The sequence below is a fragment of the Sinocyclocheilus grahami genome, unplaced genomic scaffold (genome assembly GCF_001515645.1).
Source record: "Sinocyclocheilus grahami isolate Dianchi unplaced genomic scaffold, SAMN03320097.WGS_v1.1 scaffold707.1, whole genome shotgun sequence".
In the NCBI taxonomy this organism is placed as follows: domain Eukaryota; kingdom Metazoa; phylum Chordata; class Actinopteri; order Cypriniformes; family Cyprinidae; genus Sinocyclocheilus; species Sinocyclocheilus grahami.
This window is the reverse complement of record NW_015505886.1, coordinates 1,358,239-1,379,030: the sequence shown is the minus strand read 5'-3', so window position 1 is coordinate 1,379,030 and position 20,792 is coordinate 1,358,239. Positions and strand designations below refer to the sequence as shown.

The following is a 20,792-nucleotide window of genomic DNA, read 5'->3' as shown; positions in this document are numbered from 1 at the left end:
TATAATACAGCAATCTCATGTTAGCAGTCCATTTAAACTCGTAGTACTGCCACAGTCTGGAAACTTCAGTATATAACAGCAAAAAACAAAACAAAAACAGGAATTGCACTTATTTACTTCAAACAGGTTATAGACTGAATTAACAACCAACTAAAACACCAAAAAAAACCAACAACAAGGGAACACTAAACTGCTCATACATATATACCTATTTAATTGCACAAAACAAATACATAAATTACACAAATGTACAAAAATACTTGTACACTTTTTTTGTTCAAATATTCTCCAAGCAGACACAGATAGCAGAGGTTTGGTGACTTCAGGGCAGAGGAAGATGCATCGAAGGTCTGGAGGAGACGACTCGAATCTGCTCGGTTCTGGTCAAGATCAAACAAATACCCAGTGCATATGTCATCAGTTCTTAAAAATAGAAAACAAAAGCACACGAACTGAATTAAGCAAAAAAAATAAAATAAAAAAAACACAGGTCTCCCCCTTTCACACAAATCAAAGAAACTGCAAAAACATTTAGGGTCGGGTGGGACGGAAAAGAAAAGATTTGAATTCTAAAACTCATGCCTTATCGCATGCAGGATGACAACCTCAAAAACAAACATCTATCAGAGCAGCTAGACATGTTGAACGCCTGCGCCTGATTGGCTCGTCAAGCGCAGCTCTGGAAACAGAGACAGTACCGTGAGGTTTGTCAGAGTCCTCAGCATCTCGGAGTGCTTTGTAGAAGACTTCCTCCAGGAAAACAATCCTTCATGCTTAGATTGTCCATTAAATAAATCCGATTAAATTAAAAGCTGAGCCCAGTTGTCCTTCATTTAAACAGGAGGGAGAAACAAAAACAAAACGTCTGGTAAGGAATGGCATCTGTGGAGACGAGAACAGCGCATCAGCTTACGGTCATCTACAATCATAGAGTACAATCAAGACTAGTGAGCAGAAGCAGGAGGTGAAGTAAGCGATACTCACTGATTATTTAACAGAACTGGCGTGACTTCCAGCCCGGTTGAGAACTTTCAGAGGGAGAAGGGTACCAGCGCATCTACAGACAACATGAACAAGAGAAATTACAATGAGATCTTGGATAATTTCAAAAGCTTCTCCTTGACCAACATGACATAATGGACCACAAATAATAAATTAGTATTATTACCATGTCTATTATCATTATATTAATGTAGTTATTAAATAGAACAAAACATTTATATAGATGTATATAAACACTGCATTACTACATTTCATTTGCATTGTTTTAAAGAAATTTACATTTATAATCTTTATTATAAACTATGTTCATATTTTTCTAACATTTATAAATGCTTAATCACTACATTTTATTTGCATAGTCTTGTGTAAAAAAAAAAGTAAATTAATTTGTGTTGTATAACAATAATAATAACAAATTTACATTTCTAAAAGCATCTCGTTTCTAAAGTATCACTTGCATGTTATATATAAAATATATATTTACCTTGTTATTCAAATTAAATTGAAATGCAAGAACATAAAAAAAAGTCAATACAAGTAATGCACTTCTACATTTATATAAAAGAAAACTAAAAATACAATACAATACATGTTTTTATTCTATAATAAACATTCTAATTTATAAAAAAAAAGTTTTATTTACAGTTTACATCAAATGTTTATTCTACAGTAAACTACGTTATACTCAAATACCAATATTAATAAATTACTTATATTCTGTATAAAACTAAAACAAACGAGCTTAACATTCAGAACAATTTAAACATCCCAAAGGAACCACAAAGCCAACTAAAACAAAGCTGCTGCCAAGAGGCATTTAAGAACCTCACACCTTTAAGACTGAAAAAAAGGCTTAAAACTGTAGGGGGCAACAACAGGCAAACAAAAAAGAACCAGAAAGAGCAATTTCTACAACAGGCTCTGGTTTGAGCGGTGCTAATGACCTGACTGTGCAGGAAACTCGTATCAGTGCATCTATAAACATCTTTCAGCAAGATGACATTAACTCCTTTCCCATCCTGCCTTCCCAAACCACGCCAAAACCTCCACTTCCCCGGCCAAGGGCAAGAGAACGACAACAATCAGCCTGGCACGTCCGTTTCAGCCCTTCACTCTGAGCTTCCCACGGCGTCGAGCGGTTTGACCAGTAGAGCGCAGGCCGTGTAATCTCACTCGGCAGGTGTGTGTTGGAAAGCGCTGGATAAGGTGGAGTTAAGAGAAAGCCAAGAGCTCGGTTCTTCCAGCAGTCTTATAGTTGCGTCATCCCAGCTACACGCAAACATGCCAAAGGGATTCCACGACCATTTCCTTGAGCCAAATCTTGCAGGACGGCTAGAAGTTCTTCATATTTGATTAGGACTTTTATACAGAACATCAATTATTATTATTAGTTTAATATCCTCCCAACTCCCAGCTATGGAGTTTTGTCCTCTATAGAGGACATTACATTTTAACAAATGTCTCTGTGACCTTACATGTCACAGTTTAACATTTCAGAAATGATATTTTTATGCTCTAAACTGAAGTTATGAAACACTTTTTTTTTACTAAATTCATAATTTTTCCCCTTGTAGTCAGGAGGATACAGAATATAAAAACACATTTTATGAAGAACAAGAAATCAGCTTTTTGTATAAAAATGTTTTTACAAGACAATAGTACTTTATAATGGAGACTGTAACAATATTTTGTACAGAGGGGAAAAGGTTAAATAGTTTTGCACAATTTCATATATACTATTTTAAATGCATTATCTAAATAACGTAGAATGTGTATATACACCATATAAAATATTTGTGGATGTAAATAAACATGAACCACCAACACAAACAAAATCTGGTATATCGTTTTTGTACATTTACATTCATATTTTTTCCTCCCCCACACTAATAAAATGACCATATTATTATTTTATATATATATATATATATATATATAAAACAATAACTAATTATTATTATTGCAACAACTATTACTACAATCATACATCAAAATAATAATGTTATATATGATTGTAGTATATATATATAAAACAATAACTAATTATTATTATTATGATAGTAATGGTTGCAATATTTTTTTTATTATTAAATAATAATTATTACTACAACAACTTACTACAATCATATCAAAATAACAAACATAACTTATACCAAAATGAAAAATCCATTTATTCTTTGGAAAATACAAAATGATCGTTGAACTCTGAAGCCGCTCAGAGTGACACTGGGCAGAGAACGTGTTAGCGTGTGGATCCATTAGCACTCGCTCTCTCACCCAGAGGATGAAACCTTTTACAACACCTTTGAGATCCTGAAAAAACACACTACAACCTTAACCAGTCATTCCAAACAGGATTGTAAAACATTTGTTTGGATCAGTTCTCTTTCCCTCTCCAATTTGTTTGGATAAAGTTTCATTGTCTTACACTTAAAATTGCAAACAAGCTGAATTTAAGGCTTGATGAACCTGTGAACATGCAGTACGGCTCAAGAGACTGAAGTAAAACCTCTTCATCCACGACCTTTAGCTCTCACTGTGTTGCTATGACAACTACAAAGTCTAGCCATCCAATCAATAAACTTGATCTGTCAGCACAGTCTTCAAAACCAATCACATTTCATTAAACTCAAGCTAGCAATGCAAGACTGACAATAAACCATGACTATCACCAGAGGAGCATAAAACACTTTAATATTCATTTTCACCCATTTAAACCTACAAGGCAAAGCATTTGTGGGGGAGAATTTTAACATGTGCTGCTTTTAATGGATCATAAAAACACACCGTTTTTTGGCTAAACTTTAACCGGCACCTCCCTGGGCACAGATTCACTCAACGACGATGCAATTAAAAACAGCTTTTCTCTGATGTGATCTCGCAGCAACGCTAGCAGGTCAAGGAATGCTGTTCTAAAAGGGATTCTGGGTAATCAGACTGGTCATATTCAGAGTGGACCCCTGACACCTCCTCTGGTTTAGCTATGTCAATGGTCAGTTTTAACCAGAGCGTGTCAGGTGCATTATGGGAAAGTTAGCATACTGAACTACAAGCCACTGAAATGAAGGCTCATGTTATTTTTTGTAAAAGTGCAGTACACAACTTATGGGGTGCATGCATGCAGATACATAAATGCATACATACACACATACTAGTGCTGGGTAACCATTAATTGCAATTAATAGCATCCAAAATAAAAGTTTGTGTACATAATGCGTGTGTGTGTACTGCATATATAAAGAAACCCATACAGTATACATTTAGAAAATATTTACATGTATGTGTATATATATAAAAAAAAATGTATATTATAAACACACACACACGTAAACAAACTTATTTTGGATGATTAATCGTTGCCCAGCAATTAATATAAATACATACGTGTTTAAAAGTTTGGGATCAGTAAGTTTTTTTTTTTTCAAACCAAAATTTCTTGTGCTCATCAAGGCTGTATTAATTTGATCAAAGTACAGAAACTTGTTTTGTGAAATATTGCACTAAAAAAAAAAGTTTCTATTTTAATATACTTCATAATGTAATTTATTCCTGTGATCAAAGCTGAATTTTCAGCATCATTACTCCAGGCTTCAGTGTCACGAGCCTTCAGAAATCATTCTGATATGCAACGCGTAAAAAGACAGTATAAGTCATAATCCATAATTATGTCCCCACTGGATGCAACAAATGCCTCATTAATAATGGGTTTTAATGTCTTTATCTTGTCTCTCCGGCCGGGACACGGCATCACAGTATGGTAAGGGGCGTAACATTTCCGTCTCACGCTTGAGGTATTCAGCCAATCACAACGCACTGGATAGCTGGCCAATCAGAGCACACCTCGCTTTTCAGACCGATGAGCTTTGTAAAAATCAACACGTTTCAGAAAGGTGGGGCATAGAGAAACAATAGTGTACAGTATGTGGAAAATAGTGTTTTTTTAACCTTAAACTACACAAACGCATTTCATTACACCAAATACACTGTTGTTTTTAGCAACATATGACCCCTTTAAATTTAGGAAGTGAATAAAGTGGGAGATTGAAAGTTAGGGACAGCGATCTTTATATTATTTCCATAACTCAAGATTTGGACTCATTGCGGTTTATTTTTAGATCGTTTTGTTTTTCCAATATCTAGCAACGCCGGCATTTAAACTGACAGTAATCAAAAACGAGCAGGTTAAAAACAGCGAAGGCAGGTTATTCCGGACAGGATGCAATTTGGTAACAAACGTAATGATCATGATATATTATCTCTAGGAATAAGACGACGGACACAAAGAGGAGAGAATAGTCGTGCAAGCAGAGAGAATACTGTACCAGACAGCATAGGCACGGGAAGTGTGTGTAAAGAACAGAACCCCCTGTTTTTTTGTGGGCAACTTTAACTGTTGGGAACTTAAATAAAAAAAAAAAGTCTATTTACACTAAGTGCAAATAGCCCACCTTGTTGGTAGAGGCTTACACTAATTCCACCCATCAACGTGTGATTGGGCTAGTCATCATTACAAAAGACAATTAGCAATCATCAAATTCAGTGGTGCAGATGTTAAAGTTTCTAGCAACGCCGGCATTTAAACTGACAGTAATCAAAAACGAGCAGGTTAAAAACAGTGAAGGCAGGTTATTCCGGACAGGATGCAATTTGGTAACAAACGTAATGATCATGATATATTATCTCTAGGAATAAGACGACGGACACAAAGAGGAGAGAATAGTCGTGCAAGCAGAGAGAATACTGTACCAGACAGCATAGGCACGGGAAGTGTGTGTAAAGAACAGAACCCCCTGTTTTTTTGTGGGCAACTTTAACTGTTGGGAACTTAAATAAAAAAAAAAAAGTCTATTTACACTAAGTGCAAATAGCCCACCTTGTTGGTAGAGGCTTACACTAATTCCACCCATCAACGTGTGATTGGGCTAGTCATCATTACAAAAGACAATTAGCAATCATCAAATTCAGTGGTGCAGATGTTAAAGTTAGTATTATACTCCTTTTGACGTGATCGACCCGGGTTCGAATCTGCCTTTGAGAATTTTTTTCTTCTCCCTTTTCAAATAACATCAGAAAAGCATTTATTTTTAATAAAAATGAAGGAAATAATCAAAGTTGAAAATAACGTATCGGGTAGGGTTAGGGAGGGCTTTTGTCCCAATAGTGGCATCCATTTAATAATTTGAATTAAAATTTACACTCAAGTTATTGCATACCGTTTTATAATGTATTACAATGCTGAGGTGCAGATAATTGCCACTATTTGTAATAAGTAATTAGCAGAATACCCCACTATATTAACATAGTAGGCTATAGGCTAAATATAACCTATAGCTATTTGCACTTAGTGTAAATAGCATATGATCTCACTAAAAAATACTGCTATTTTCACCAAGTGTAAAGAGCCTCTATCACCTGGTTTCAGAGATTGAATTTGCATTTTCATCAGAATCAGAAAGAGCTTTATTGCCATGGGTTCACACACACTCCTGGTGTCAGGAGCTTCCAGTACAGCTTCCAGTCATAGTGCAGACATAGGCTACATATAATTAAGGTAATAAAACACTAATAATAATAATAGGGGGAGGAAAAAAAAAAAAAAAAAAAAAAAAACTAAAAAAAAAAAAAGGGGGAGGAAAAAAAAAAAAAAAAAGTATGAGTAATAAAATATTCATTCAGCCCTTCTGATGTTTGTTTTGTGCAGTTGCTTCATGTTGCATATATTTGTTTGTTCAAGGTTAGTTTGGCCAGTAACCGAGCAAAATAAACATTTAATAAATGTAAAACTAAATAAATCGGCAACTAGTATGGGAATCGGCTCATTTGAATTTCCTTAGTGTTGAGACCTGTTAATACGATCAAAATCAGTATCATGACACTTGTACACAGACCTGTAGAACACAGGTTACATCATGATATTTTAAAATGTACTTGAAAAGAAAACAGGATGACTTTGAATAGCATCCTTGTAAAATAGTGAGGAAGAACTGAGCACGTCTTGCACATGTATATTCTGGTCTGAGAGTGACTTCCTGCTTAAACAGGAAGTAATGGATACCAAAAAAAAGGTATAAATGCAAGTAAAAGGCAAATGTAGCTGTGTGAAAGCAGAAATGGGTGAGGAGAATGTCTGCATGTGAGAGTGCCAGAATGAATTATGGCTTGTACAGCCCCGTGTGCATACATTTTATTAAAAAAAAAAAAAAAATTATATATATATATATATATATGCTTGAATTTTTGCATTGCATTGTTTGATATGCAATTTTACACATACATATAAATTAGTATTATATAATTACAATAAAGTAAATATCTTCTAAATGTGTTAAGAAATTCAAGAGATTGCATTAAACATCTACAATACAAAATCAAATTCATAAGTTTAAAAATATTCTAAATCATTTTAATTTAGTTTAATAAATTAAAAATGTATAAACACACATTTAAAATGTTAGTGTATTGTTTACTTCTGTAAAGTCAAATTCAATTCTAAAGAAAAAAAATCAATAAGATCAAAACCCCCAAAAAACGAGAAAAAAAAAATTAAGCCTTGGCCTTTACCCACAATCCCTTACGCAAAGCAATAGAACTGACGTGAAATAGCTTTTTCAACATTTGTTGATATGGAGTTAGCGACTGTAGAATTATGAATGCTACAAATTCACAACCACAGAATGTGCTTCCTGTACAAACTAACGGAAGAAACGATCTACAAGCTCTTGTGACATCACACTGGACAGAAAAAGCAGCGAGACCGTGATGGCGCACACACCGGTTGATCCCTCACCTGGGCATGCAGGGCTGCGGCGGCGGCAGCAGCAGCGGGGTAGGTGAAGGCGGCGTGAGGCAGGCCTGGGGTCAGTTCAGTGGTGTAGAGAGGATACGGAGCCCACGCCTCAGGAGACGCAGGGATCAGTGCTGCACCCGTCAGGTCATCTACAGAATCACACACACATCTGAGCATCACACATGGAACCAAACGCTAGGAAGATGAATCACCACTTACAGCAAGTCAACTATTTTTATAGCGCTGTATACAACAGACATTGTTTCAAAGCAGCTTCACAGTAACAAACAATGATGCAAACATTCAAATATGAGACAAACCCAAAATCTGCAGCTCTAAAAAGACAAGTGTCATTATTCAGCTCAAGTCAGTTCAGATTAAGAACTGTAGTTTATCAATTATGAAATAAGTTCAATTTAGTTATAAGCAGCTATACAGATGGAAATACGGTCATTATTCAGTTAAGTTCAATGTTGATTCAATTCAACTCCTCAAATGTGAACAAGTTTAATTCAGCTATAAAGCAGCTACAAAATACTTTGTTCTCACCTGAGGGTCAATGTCTTCAAATTGATAATATTCCTGAATATTAAGTGTATTTTAACCCCAAACTAAGAAAGCCAAAAGGAAACAGCATCTAAACTGTATACACTACAGCTCAAAAGTTTGTGTCATTAGGTTAAGGTTTTGTTTTTAAGATTTAAAAACAAAATCAGTAAGGATGCATTCATGCATTCATCCTTACTGGACAGCATCATGTTCTACAGTGTGGGAGAGGCTTAAGCCCACCATTTTACTCACATGGGTCTCTAGCGATGAAGTGCGCACCTAGAGCTGGGTGCAGGTTGGAAGGGTTTGGCGTGGCCATCAGTTTACTCTTCGCCATCTTTGTGTTGGCTTTAGCAAACTCCAGACGCAGCGTTTGAGGGCTTTCTGGGTCAAAGCGGATACCCTGAGAACAGATGAGGTAGGGTTGACTTTCAACTGAATAGTCTAATTATTCTTCATACAATGCACAAATCACTCAACACGTCCATAAACAAAACGGCAGCACAAGTGCACTGATTCCCGAAGTAAGAGCATGAAATGCATGACATCATGGAACTTTCCCCCCCCCCCCCCCCCCCGTTGAGAGGAGAGCAGCAGCATCGGAGTCAGACTTTTAAGAGCAAAGTTTGGAGGACATAAAGCACAGGCAGTTTTATGAATGATTAAAAGTTGCCATCACTTCAGCTTACTGACGGACCACATTACTTACGTTCAAAGCATTTTTGGCCGCTTCAGCCCCAGACCGGCTGTCAAACGTGACAAACCCCACAGGCTAGAGAATGGAAAGAAACACATCACATGGACAAACACAGACAGAAATGCAACTAAAAAGCAGAAAAATCTCTTAAAATAAAATCTGTTAAGAATGTACTATTTCACCCCAAAATCAAAACATAATTAACTTTAATTATAATTAATATTGAGCTTTAATATTAAATTGATTCAAATTAAAGTACAAGTATATTATATACATGTGCTAAAAAATATCATACGTAATACCCGACAAATAAAGAACCCCGAACCAATAAAGAAAAAAAAAAGAAAGAAAAAAAAAAATATATATATATATATATATATAAATAAGTTTCTTTGCCACGTTACATGTAATAAAAATAGCTTTTAACGGTCTCATTTTATTTCTTCATATGAAAGTTTCTGTTTTTCGCATACATTACATGTGATAATGTTTTTTAACAGTCTCCTATCACATACACATTTTCGCCATATATAGATACACCTAATACAGAGAGAAATAAAATTATACTATTATTATTATTATGGAGTATAAAAATCGTAAAAAAAAAAAGTCAATTTTTGGGGAGGTTAAATATGAACTGGACATTTGTTAGATTAATCCATCGGTGTGGTCTTTAAATTGGGAGTAATCATCATCGCCACACTAAAAGGAAATTCAACTTTACCTGTTTTGAGGTCAGTTTTATGAGAGATCCTTCATATCCCTGTTTAATAAAAAGGACAAATTAAACTAAAGAAATTGATCTCCAATCAATTTTCTTAAAATCAAAAATCACCACATCCAGAAAAATGTGGACTAACAAAACACAGCTTTTTTTTTTTCCGGCCGATGTCTTACCTTGAAGGGTCTGAACAGCAGGTAAAGCTCACGTGGTTTGATGTCGACAGGCAGCCCGCTGACAAATAGCGTTCGTACCTAGAACAGGGAAATGCCTAAATGACATCAGCAAACAAATGACAAAATGCAGTGACCTCTGACCTAATGAGTGCCATGTATGGTCTTATAAATGTGCACCTGAAAAAGGAGAAAAATGGGAACGATTTAGAACTACCTTGGACTGCCTCGGTCCCTTCCTATTGTGTCAGTCTCCCCGTTTGTCTGCAGAATTTGCTATCAGAGACTGAATTTGTTCAGAATCAAAATCATGAGATCATGTTAGTTTAGTGAGCAGAAGTGTGTGCGCGTGGTGATCAGGTGTGTGTGACCCGAAGCATGGATGCAGAAACTTCTGCAGGGCGCGGACAGCATTATTGCTCCAATGTGAGTGGAAGGTGGAAAATCATTTAACTCGACAAATTAACAGGATGGATCAAATGATATTACAGTGAACAGAGAGAGCAAAGGGCGATCAAAAAAGAAAAAAAAAAAACCTTGGAATTCCAAGAACACGTTTTATCCAACAAATTAAGACTAAGTATCACAGCTTCTAGAGTTACTCAAAGCAGTGAGCATTTAAAAACAGATGTAGCAACTCTATACAGATTGGAGGAAGTACAGTGTGCTATGACCTTTTACGGAAAAGGAAGAGAGAACTTTGGTTCATCCTAACCAACCACATTCTCCAAACGCTTCAGAGGGGAACAACCGTAATCTGAAAGACCCTGGCTTTTGGGTGAACCTCACAAAACACATGTCCAGCTTACATTTTACCACAGAACTAAAAGAAACAAGATTTTTAAAAACAGTTTAATCCAAAAAGGAAAAAAAAAAAAAAATTCTTCCTTTTTTTGCATTGTGATATTAACAATGTTCTCAAACACTGTTTGGACACTTATCTTGCATTCTTTAATTACATAAATCATGTTATTCACATTTTTAATGCAGATTCTCAAAGTATAGAAGTTTGTCCTGTATTAGAATTAAAATGCATAATAAGAATTTAATTTGCTCCCGTTTTGTAATTCCTATTATATCTGTGCAGTTAATGAAATGGTAATTTTTCCCATAGAGTTTAAAAAAAAAAAAACCCCCATTAACTTCCACCGAGTCCCACAATTCCTATTATCTCAGTAAAGACGGTCAATAAAACAGTCATTGGTCCTGTATAATAATAAATCAACACCAACAAATTATTCTCAGTGCAGATTTTCAGTGAAATAGCACTTTTCCTGGAGTTCATAAAGCAACAATAATAATAATAATAATACGAAACTATGAAAATGTCACAATGCAAAAAAAGGCAATTTTTAAATAAGGATTTTTATAATGACCCAGACATGCTCGTTAAGTAAGAGTCATCTTTTTAATTCTGTGCTAAAAATGTCAAAACAACCCCTGGCTTTTGGGTGAACCTCACAAAACACATGTCCAGCTTACATTTTACCACAGAACTAAAAGAAACAAGATTTTTAAAAACAGTTTAATCCAAAAAGGAAAAAAAAATAAATTCTTCCTTTTTTTGCATTGTGATATTAACAATGTTCTCAAACACTGTTTGGACACTTATCTTGCATTCTTTAATTACATAAATCATGTTATTCACATTTTTAATGCAGATTCTCAAAGTATAGAAGTTTGTCCTGTATTAGAATTAAAATGCATAATAAGAATTTAATTTGCTCCCGTTTTGTAATTCCTATTATATCTGTGCAGTTAATGAAATGGTAATTTTTCCCATAGAGTTTAAAAAAAAAAAAACCCCCATTAACTTCCACCGAGTCCCACAATTCCTATTATCTCAGTAAAGACGGTCAATAAAACAGTCATTGGTCCTGTATAATAATAAATCAACACCAACAAATTATTCTCAGTGCAGATTTTCAGTGAAATAGCACTTTTCCTGGAGTTCATAAAGCAACAATAATAATAATAATAATAATACGAAACTATGAAAATGTCACAATGCAAAAAAAGGCAATTTTTAAATAAGGATTTTTATAATGACCCAGACATGCTCGTTAAGTAAGAGTCATCTTTTTAATTCTGTGCTAAAAATGTCAAAACAACTTTTTTGTGTGTCATGGTATTCTTTGAAGTATCAAATGCCATGGTACAAGAATCGAACACCACAGTGCACAAAATACGTGGTACCACCACTAAAAACAATGTGTCAGGTCATTAAAGTGCTAAAACAGCCAATCATCAGTGTATAACTGGACAAACGTCCATCACTTAGATTTCTACACATCTTTCCACCAATACATCAGTACATCAATCCCGTCATTTCCTGAGTGGCTCAGAGGAGCGAGCGGCGGAACGGCTGCAGGGGAAAGCAGTCGCAGAGTTCAGACTCGGGTCAGCTTAAAACCCCTCAGCAGAAACTTTCTGGTTATCCTCAATGTTCCTGAAACACGAGTACAGTGCTCAAGTGCTGCCAGCAGCTGAGAGCGTAAATAAACAACAGGAATTTAATCAAAAAGGAATAAACACTCCACAAACACAAATAATGGACAATGTGCCACTTAATAACCTAAATACACAGTTGATTCTGTCGGCAGTCAGAAAATCGGGACGCAGGTTTAGCAGAACAGAAACAAAGGGCATGTTTGGGGATGTGAGCAACCGGTTCGAGGCACAGAGGGAGGAAACCCCTGTCCTAATTATTGCAGGTTGAACAATCCAAAGAGGTCACACCAAACGCTCTGACCCAGTGCTGCCCGGTAACAATGACAGGACACAACTCCCACCCCATACACTCGACTCAAACGGCACCATTTACATGATCCTCACCAACTTCTCACTTTAATGTAAAAAGCCTGCTCAAGTCTGATGTGTTCTGACAGGAGTGTTTGCAAACTGCCTTGTAAGGTCTTAAGCCAGTAAAATAATACACTGAACTGCAGGAAATGCCTCTACAAGGAGGTCAGAGGTGACATCTACACTTAAGAGCAGAGAAACTAGAGTAGAATATTGCTAAAAATAAGACTTTAGGCCTATTTAGAAGGCAGGCTTCTATATAGATTCACTTGTTTCTTTCACTCAATTTACTGCAACTGCTGAAATACTCATTTTAAATTAAAAGACTAAATTAAAGATAAGCTGCACACAAAAAAAAAATGCATAAAGTAATAAAACACAATTTAAATTAAAATTGTATTTACACAAAATTAAAAAGCTATCTTTTTGCGTCTGAAGTTAAAATTAATCAAACTCCAAATTAAAACAATGCTTCAATAAGTCAGATTTGACATCCACACTAAACAAATACCAAAAAAAAATTACGGTTTAGAAAAAAAAAAAAAAAAAAAAAAAGTCTAAAATTAATATTTTTAGGAATATTTTTTGTATTAATGCATGTAAACTAAACACCACCACCGACAATACTTTTGACCCACATTGAATAAAAAAAACAAAAAAAAAAAAAATTCGGGTTAAAAAAAAAAAAAAAAAAAAAAAAAAAGTCTAAAATTAATATTTTTAGGAATATTTTTTTTTGTAATAATGCATGTAAAACTAAACACCACCACCGACAATACTTTTGACCCACATTGAATGAATGAAAATATAATACACATATATTTTTTATTTTTTTTATAACCATCTCTTGCAGACCTTTGCGCGTCTTTAACGCAACCATGAGAATGAGGAGAGAAAACCTTAACAGAAAAAAAAAATAAATAAAGTTTACAAGAACACCCACGGAAACATTTTCTTGTTAAATCTGGCTTTAAACTTTCTCCACAGAGTCACACGAGAGTGTGTGTCTCATCAGGTGAGTCTCCGATTTCAATGCCAACTTTAAGATTAATCATCAACAGACTCCACATTCCTCTCAAAGCTTTTCCACAGCAAACGCTTTTCCTCAAACGCCTCCGAAACGCTACCCCAAACACTCAACCAGAGTCCAACTCAAACTAGATCCTCACTAACTTTAACAAAAAACTACTCAAGACTGATGTGTTCTGACAGGGAGCGTTAGAAAATTGCCTTGTAAGGTCTTAAGCCAGTAAAATACACCAAGCAGCAGGAAATGCCTCTACAAGAGGTCAGAGGTGACATCTACACTCAAGAGCATAGAAACTAGTGTAGAAATTCACTAAAAGTAAGACTTTATATAGAATAAGACTTCTATATAGACTGCTTCCTTCACTCAATTTCCTGCAACTGCTGAAATATCTACTCATTTTAAATGAAAAGACTAAATTAAATACAAAGATAAAAGCATGCATGACGTATTAGTATTATTAAAACTCAATTTAAATAGAATTCCATTTAAACAAATTTAAAATCAAATAGTAGCACCATTTGGGTCTCCAATTAAAATTAAGTTCTAATTTAAAATAACGCCTCCGTTAGAAATCAGAGATGACCAACACTGGAAACAAACACTGAAGAAAAAAAATTACAGTTTTGAAGAAAAAACAATGCAGTCTATGCAAGTTAATATGTTTGGGAATATTTAAGAAAAAAACAGAACCCAAAAATAGCAATACTTTCGACCCACATTCAAAATTAAATAAATTAAAAGCACTAAAAGTAGTTTTAAATTTAATTTTTTAATAACATTATCTCTAGCAGACCCACGTCCAGTACGTCACCGTCTTTAACGAAACCAGGAAAACTTCAGAAGAACACCCACTGAAATATGTGCTTGTTAAATCGGTCTTTAAACTCTATCCACACAATTACACGAGAGTGTCTCATCAGGTGAGTCTCAGATTTCAATGCCAACTTTAAGATTAATCATCAACAGACTCCACATTCCTCTCAAAGCTTTTCCACAGCAAACGCTTTTCCTCAAACGCCTCCGAAACGCTTCACACGAGTTTTAATCGTAATGTCAAACGCCAAAACGGTTTTCCACAGTCACCCGCCGCCAGACACTTGAACTTCACTAAATGAAGTTTATGTTTACCAAAAGAGTTGATTTCTCTTACCTCCTCCTCTAATGAAACACTGGTGTTCGTCTCTGAATCTGACTTCAGACTCATTGTGTAACTTTAACGCTTCTTTGTGCCAGAAAAATAAAAAAATCTGTTTCCCTGTAGGTGACTTTGTCCCTGGTGTGCGTTAAAGTTGCAGAAGAGAATCTGGTGTCGTTTGTGCCCAGTGAAGCCGTGAGTTAAAGCCACAATCCGAAAGTAAAGGTGAGAGGTGCTCTGTGAGGGTGACAGAAGGGAAAGGAGGTGATTTTTGGAGTTTTTTCCCCCCCCTGGCTCACATCAAGCTCGTTTGAGTTGAAGTGGAAAGAAAGGAGGAAAGAGGAACCGTAGGTAGATTTAAAGCTGAAGTTGTGCGTCTGCTCTTCTGTCCTATTAGCGGATCAATCATGTTAAATGCGCTCACCCGAGCTTCAGATGGGACTCAGCTGCGCGAGGCCCGGCCCACTTTACCACCATCATCACCATATCTAACCCCTCCTTTACATCCAACCCTGCCTACATAATGACTGTGGATAGAAGGGATACAGCTCCGACCGGGAAACTAACAATGGAATTTCATTTTCTACCTATTAGATTGTGTTTTATTAAAGCGATAGTTCACCCAAAAATGAAAATTCTGTCATTAATTTCTCACGCTCATGTCGTTCCGAACCCGTAAGATCTTCGTTCATCTTCGGAACACAAATTAAGATATTTTTGATGAAATCTGAGAGCTCTCTGACCCTCCATAGACAGCAAGGGAACTACCACGATCAGCGCACAGAAACGTAGCAAGGAGATCGGTAAAATAGTCCATGTGACATCAGTGGTTCAGCTGTAATTTTACGAAGCTATGAGAATACTTTTTGTGCGCAAAGAAAACAATAATAACAATTTATTCAGCAATTCTTCTCCCGGAGTTACCGTCTTCCGCTATTTTGGAGAGTACCCCAGAACATAATCAGCGTTGTTTACATTCACTAGACAGCGTGCGCATGCTGACCATAAACAACGCTCATTATTTTGATTACGTTCTGGGGTAGCCTACTCTCCAAAATGGCAAAAGACGGTAACTCGGGGAGAAGAATTGTTATTATTGTTTTCTTTGCGCACAAAAAGTATTCTCGTAGCTTCGTAAAATTACGATTGAACCACATGGACTATTTTACCAATGTCCTTGTTACGTTTCTGTGTGTTGATCGTGGTAATATTATCACCTAACCCTGGATGAATAATCTAACCTTCCCTAAAAAAAAATACTTAAATGTATTTGAAATACATTTATTTCATGCTACGTATACTACAAATACATTTACATATTTATGTGCTTAATAAAAATACCCTGCAACTGTACTTTTAGTATACTAAACTGGAATACTTAGCTAAATTGCACTAATTTGAATGCACTTTAATTGTGCGGAAGTAGTGCTGAAGTCCAACTAAAGACACACTGAAATACATTCGAGTGTGCTAAAGTGGAACTATTGCAAGTATACTTCAGGCACACTTTTAATATCTTGCAATTAAAGACCGATATTATTCAAAGATCATACAGTCCTCATCAATATTGACATTAAAACACAATTTAGCTATAATATTAAGAAATGTGCATTGTGCAATAAAGAAATACTACAAATATAATTATAATTTTATATCAGTAAGTCTTAACTGATATGTCTATAAATATGTGAATGGATTTGAAGTATGAAATAAAAGTATTTTAAATAAATTATGGCATAGGTTTTTTTTTTTTTTACTCTTTCTCTGATCTTATATCTTTACATAAACATAACATATCTAAACCTGCCTACAAATCATTTAACTTTGTCTTTTAATCTAACCAGGGCCATTGCTAAAATCCATAAGGCCCAGGACAGCATTTTATGGGTGGATCCCCTCTCCCTCGGGCCCAATGGGTAAATGATACCACAGAGGCCCTCTCATCACTGGGGCCGAGAAAACATCGACAGCAGCCCTGTACGTACCCCTCCTTTTTCCTTTCTAATTTCTTTTCTTAAACATTTTATTTATTTCTATGCCTTTAACTGCAGGGCTCATGGGAGTTTTTATAGGCTTTATTTTGAATGTTCATAGCTGTGTGGATGTCTATGTGTGGATGAAATGCCACAGTTTCCTTGACTGTAATGTGAGACAAAATCAACTTTACACGCATTTTAACTGGCTGAACAATTGCTCTGGGGTTTTGGCCCCACATTACCAAAATGAACTGAATTTGTTCTGTCCACATGTGACGTAAATACTGGATAGTGGTTACACAAATTTAGTTTCTGATGAAATATTTCACATTGCTTGTTATCTAAATATCCTCTGTGGTCTGTGAGATCTTGCGGCTGTCCCGCGTGACGTGCTCAGCTCGGTCTCGTGACAGACTCTTGATTTCCCGCGCATGTTTTATGGTAAATGCGCTTGAGTGTGAAACATTTACAATCCTGTTAAAGCATTTACCAGACAGTTTCTTGACTTGTGTTAAAGCAGACAAACAAAAACAGAGGAACAGTATATATTTAGAAAATATTTACATGTATCTACATTTATATTCTTATATTATATATAAATATATTTAATATATAAACATAACATATTTTTCTTAAATATATACATGCATGTGTTTGTATTTATATATGGGTCAAAGACAAAAAAGGGTTTAAGCATAAAAACAATAAGTGTAATACTGCGTTAAATTGTTGTTGTTTTCCCCCCCAAAATAAAAAAGTTTTCTGTTTAATTTAATTGCAATTTTGTTTTTGTTTTTCAGAGCAAAAAATAAATATCATACATTTTCCCCTGATTTACAGAAGACACCCACTAAAATGTGATTCAGTGTAACAATCTTGTCAGGCATATTTACAACAAAAAATCAATTTATGACATATTAAAAGACTAATTACTTTCACCCCAAATACTAATTAGTTGTAATTTTACATTTTTAAAATTTGCCACTATCCTAGGTTTTGCCCGTTGGTCAGTAAGAATTTTTTACTCATTTAAAACACAATAAAATTTAATATGCTCCCTTATTCTTTTATATATTTTAATATGTACACGTCAGAATAAGCATGTTGTTTGAATTTTTACATAACTATAAGTGTTACACTGAATGACAATGTAACATTATTTAAACCAAATTTTGACATTTTATTCTCAAAAAACTTATTTGAAGCCTTAAAAGTAGACACTTTACTTATACATTTAATGCTTTCTAAGGGCATAAAATCACTTTTGCAAATTTCTTTTGATGCGGACATCTTAACGTCTTTGACCCATACACATAATAAATATACACAGTAAACACACATATATTATGTAAACAAAAACTTTTATTTTGGATGCGATTAATCGCGATTAATTGTTTGACAGCACTTATAATTATATTTGTTATAATTGCAATTAAATATATATTAATTTTAAATATTGATATTTAAAAATTAATCAAATAAAAAAAATATCACATTATTTAAAATATTAAATTGTATTATATTATATTATATTATGACTTTTATTTAAATATATTCATGGTTATTTGATCATTTTTGGCCATATTTTAAGGTCAGCTGGTTGTTTTTGAGCATCATTTTTTTGTGTGTTTTTATTAATGACAGAGGCATTTTCACATTCTGATCTGTAATATCTTATCAAATAGATGCATAATTATAGAGATCCAGGGCTCACAGGCCAGTCTGTGTGTTGATTCAGCTGGTCTAATATGTACACAGGCAAGGCTGAAGTCAGTTTCCATCTGAAGTGTGTGTGTGTGTGTGTGTGTGTAAAGGTGCTTGTGAGTGTGTCGGAGTGTGTAATGACAGAGGCATTTTCACATTCTGATCTGTAATATCTTATCAAGTAGATGCATAATTATAGAGATCCAGGGCTCACAGGCCAGTCTGTGTGTTTAAGTGTGTGATTCAGCTGGTCTAATATGTACACAGGCAAGGCTGAAGTCAGTTTCCATCTGAAGTGTGTGTGTGTGTGTGTGTGTGTGTAAAGGTGCTTGTGAGTGTGTCGGAGTGTGTGTTAATGCACGCTCAGCCTGTGTGTGCAGGAATGACTGGTTTCCTGACTTTGTACTGGAACACAATTATTCAGAGACCAGAAACCTGCTGCCGGGATTCTGAGGCCTTAACAATCATTTACCTGCTTACTGCTTAACTAACACAATCTCTGACCTTCTTAGTTCATATGTGAAGAGGAAAAGATGCCACAAAATCTGCGGTTTACTCTTCCAGTCACTGATATTCTGAAATCCCTTTACTGTTCATAGACAATATTGACAATTGTTGTGGTATTACAGCTGTAGTGTGTTTATTTACAGTCCCTCCCTGTACAGAATATTTACATGTACCATTTCAGTAATTATCTGTATTTAAGATATTGCACAGATCAGAATGTTTGAGCTGTAAAAGTATTTATTTATTGCTTATTTTTTCCATTCTTACATTTAGCAAGTGCTAAATATTCATGAGCATTGCTAAAAGCATTTGAGTCACTTATTAACCTATGACTCACAAATGCACACTCATGTTTTAGGATTTCATTGAGAGTTTATGTAGAAAAGGTCTATTTAAGACCTCATACATCTTAAAGAATGCTATAAAATTAGTAGAACAAATTTTTCATTTCTATATTTTATTAATGCTCCTTCATTTATTGCGATTTCAGTGCTGCTTTGCAAAAATTAAATAGATAAATTAATCGGTCGACAACTTTTCCTAATAATATAGCATTTTGTCTGTAAATATTATAATATTTACTTCTGTAAATATCACGAGAATGAATGTTTTGAATATGGTTCAGCCACAAATTCTTAAAAGTGTGCATTGTAAAACATGATTTAATACAATATTTACTGGAGTGCATTTTACAAGAAAACACTCTTTCACTGTTTATACTTCAAAATTTCCACCACAGGATAAAAAAATAAAAAGGTCATTACCTTTTATCCCTACAATTCTGATTTTTTTTCTCACAATTCAGAGAAAAAAAACTTGGAAACTTGTGAAATATAAGCTCGCAATTGTAAGAAAAAAGTCAAAATTGTGAGATAAAAATCGCAATTACCTTTTTTTATTTTTATTCTGTGGCGGAAACTAAATCTTATATCTTGCTGATTCTGACTTCTTTCTCAGAAATGCAAGTTTATATATTACAATTCTGATCATTTTGACGAGTTTATATATAGATTTTATAGAGTTTATACGTATATAGCCACAATTGCTTTTTTATTTTGTGGCAGTAATGGGTTTCCATAGTTACTTACTGTTTCTTTGTTATTAATTGTGAAATCTACTAGCAATTTCTGAGTGTTTTTCAAATGCTTTTCAGTGTAGCAGTTTGGTTCATGTCTAAGTCGAATCTCTCTTTAGATCAGTTTGCAAATGTTTTTCTCGGTTAACTGAGATATCAGATAAACACTCAAATTAGCAGAGGGCGTGATTTGGGCGTTGCTTTTACCCTGTAGTGTCCCAGCGGGGGTCTGCATCTCTTTTGCAGACCACCCTGCCCCCGTCGTAATCAAGAAAAAGCTGTCAGAGATAAACACGTCTGCCACCGTCACCTCGCTATCAGACGCCAGGGGTATAAATAACAACCTCTAACATTCTTCATCACCACAGAGATAACAGCGAGAGGACCTAAATGAGAGCACTCACACCTCGTTAGTGTTTAGAGGAACTGCAGGGGTCACTCAGGGGGTCAGTAATAAAATTCCAAGGATGTAAAAGTTCATAAACAAATGGAGGGATTCTGGTTTTCTTAAGGAGTAGAGAATAGGCGAAAGGAATAGAGTGTCAACTCCGGGCCCGTGCGCTCGTGTTCTCCACTATAAATCGTGTTTGTGTATAGCTCTGTTCCTCTGTTATGTTCAAAATGACAGTGTACA

General features: G+C 35.1%; 1 protein-coding gene across 2 annotated transcripts; it reads right to left on the bottom strand.

Annotated features, from left to right (window-relative positions):
- Window positions 1-268: 268 nt before the first annotated feature.
- Window positions 269-15,320, bottom strand: rbpms2a (RNA binding protein, mRNA processing factor 2a). Of its 2 annotated transcripts, none has more exons than XM_016244071.1 (8): window positions 14,912-15,320; window positions 9,933-10,010; window positions 9,760-9,798; window positions 9,048-9,110; window positions 8,591-8,741; window positions 7,775-7,938; window positions 985-1,057; window positions 269-882 (listed from the first exon to the last, which is right to left on the bottom strand). In XM_016244071.1, the coding sequence occupies exons 1-7, from the start codon at window positions 14,963-14,965 to the stop codon at window positions 992-994; spliced, it is 615 nt and encodes a 204-aa protein (XP_016099557.1). In that variant the 5' UTR covers window positions 14,966-15,320; the 3' UTR covers window positions 269-882; window positions 985-991. The 2 variants fall into 2 exon arrangements, with proteins under 2 accessions (XP_016099557.1, XP_016099558.1); XM_016244072.1 differs by having other exon boundaries at window positions 7,790-7,938; window positions 14,912-15,319.
- Between the last annotated feature and the right edge of the window lie 5,472 nt (window positions 15,321-20,792).